Consider the following 2,231-nt stretch of genomic DNA (forward strand, 5'->3'; position numbering starts at 1 on the left):
GGGCGGGGGGCTGCCGGGACGGCGCGGCCCCCGCGGCCCCCCGAGCCCCACCCTCACGCCGCTCCCGCCCGCAGAGATGGACTTTGCCAAAGGCCTGCAGAAGATCGTGCACAACTGTAGACAGAGCGTCATGCAGGAGGTGGGGGCCTGGGGCTTGGGGGAGGGGGTCTCAGCCCCCCCAGAAGGGCCGCAGGGAAGGGGTCTCCCGCCCGCCCGGCTGCCCGAGCCCCTCGGTGACCTCCGCCCCCGCCCCGCAGCCGCACATGCCCCTGCTGTCCATCTACTCCCTGGCCCTGGAGCAGGAGCTGGAGTTCGGCCACAACATGGTGCAGGCGGTGGGCACGCTACAGAACCAGACCTTCATCCAGGTGGGCCGGGCGGGCGGCTGGCGGGGTGGGGTGTGCCGGGGACCCGCTTGCTCACAGCCTGTGCCCCCTCAGCCCCTGAGCCTGAGGCGGCTGGAGCATGAGAAGCGCAGGAAGGAGATTAAGGAGCTGTGGCACCGCGCCCAGAGGAAGCTGGTAGGCCGGTGGGGGTGGTGTAGGGGGGCAGGGGCTGGCGCTGCGCCCGCAGGAAGGTGGCCGTGGCGCCCCGAGGGGGCGTGGGCTGCCTGTGGGAGCCCCCGGGCGGCCAGGGCAGCAGGGCACGCGCAGGCATAGCAGGTCTGGTGCGAGCGTCCCTGCTTCCCCGCTATGGCAGCAGGGCCTTGGGCGACCCCCCCGCCCCTGCCTTCCAACAAGAGCCCCTCCCTTCTGTCTACTCGCCGGCATGGCAGTTTACACCCCCTCTGTGGCCGAGGCTGGGGCACCTCTGTCCGGGGGGGGGGCACCCCCAACCCAGGAGCTCAGCTGCGGAGCTGCTAGACCTGCTCCCTCAGCCCCTGCTGGACCCCCACCCGCAGCGGGCCGGCTCGTCTCTCCCGGGAGTGGGTGCCCGAGCAGGATGGCTGGGGAAGGGTGTCGCACACCAGCCTCTCCTGAGCTCCCGCTGCTTCACCCTCGAAACCCTCGTTTCCTGTCCTTTGCTCATTTTGGACTGGATGATGGCTTCTTATTGATTTGCCAGAGCTCTTGACATATTAGAGAACTCAGTCCTCGCTGACGTGAGCTACAGACCACCTCCCCAACCCTGGTTTGTTGTCTTACTGTCTTGATTTTTGATTCTGCCTTTGGCCTGTTTTGCCGGGTAGAAGCCTGTGAGTGTCAGTGGTCGTGTTTTCTTGTGTGGTGTCTGGGTTTGCTTGCTAGGTTCGAGGCCTTCCCATACCGAGATGATTTTCAGACCCTCTCCATGTTTCCCCTGGTATTTGTAGAACCCGTTTCTGTACCCTTTAAGCCTCTGCAGGTGTAGGCTGTGAGGTGTGGCCCCCAGAAGGCACACCGGGCTTCTGACCAAGTCTGAGGGTGCCTGGCTTCCTGCCGGGGCCGCCTCACACCTCTCCCGTGTCAGAGGGGAAGTGAGAGACGGAAGCAGGGCCACCGCGGGGGCGGGGGGTGGGGGCGGGGGAGGCCTCAGTGGATCACGGAGCTCGCTTCCCAGCTGCAGGGGCTGTAATGTGGGCACACGGACGCCCGCTCCTCCCAGGGGCTGCAGGCAGGCGTCCCCTCCTGGGCAGGCCCTCTGTCTGTCCCGTAGGGCTGTGGGCACGAGATGTGTGGGTGGCTGACAGGGTGCTTGGGGAGGGGCCGGGACACAGGGCCCAGCTGGAGCCCGGCTCTGGACTGGCGGCCTCACCCCCTGCCTGCAGCAAGAGGCTGAGTCCAACCTTCGCAAGGCCAAGCAGGGCTACGCGCAGCGCTGCGAGGACCACGGCAAGGCCCGCTTCCTGGCGGCCAAGGCCGAGGAGGAGCAGGCCGGCACGGGGCCTGGGGCGGCGGCCTCCAAGACCCTGGACAAGCGGCGGCGGCTGGAGGAGGAGGCCAAGAACAAGGTGAGCACGGACCAGGGAGGGCGCTGGCGGCAGCACGCGGCAGCCCGTCCCGACACCAGCCCCGGCCGCGCATCCCGTTCCGCCGCCCGGTTCCGAGGCCGGCTGGTGACGTCCTGGGGGCTCCCCCTGCCCCCGACAGGCGGAGGAGGCCATGGCCACCTACCGAACGTGTGTGGCCGACGCCAAGACGCAGAAGCAGGAGCTGGAGGACACCAAGGTGACGGTGCTGCGGCAGATCCAGGAGGTCGTCCGGCAGAGCGACCAGACCATCAAGTCGGTGCGGGCCCGCGCTCTGGCTGCG

General features: G+C 68.3%; 1 protein-coding gene across 1 annotated transcript in view; it reads left to right on the forward strand.

Annotated features, from left to right (window-relative positions):
* ARHGAP45 (Rho GTPase activating protein 45) overlaps positions 1 to 2,231 on the forward strand; it is an 11,264-nt gene that overhangs the window by 4,734 nt on the left and 4,299 nt on the right. Inside the window, exons 7-11 of the mRNA XM_029916346.1 lie at positions 6 to 139; positions 258 to 368; positions 441 to 521; positions 1,748 to 1,930; positions 2,070 to 2,207. Of these exons, the coding sequence (XP_029772206.1) occupies positions 6 to 139; positions 258 to 368; positions 441 to 521; positions 1,748 to 1,930; positions 2,070 to 2,207 (647 nt within the window). The remainder of the gene's footprint in view (positions 1 to 5; positions 140 to 257; positions 369 to 440; positions 522 to 1,747; positions 1,931 to 2,069; positions 2,208 to 2,231) is intronic.

The sequence above is a fragment of the Suricata suricatta genome, chromosome 12 (genome assembly GCF_006229205.1).
Source record: "Suricata suricatta isolate VVHF042 chromosome 12, meerkat_22Aug2017_6uvM2_HiC, whole genome shotgun sequence".
NCBI classification, from domain to species: domain Eukaryota; kingdom Metazoa; phylum Chordata; class Mammalia; order Carnivora; family Herpestidae; genus Suricata; species Suricata suricatta.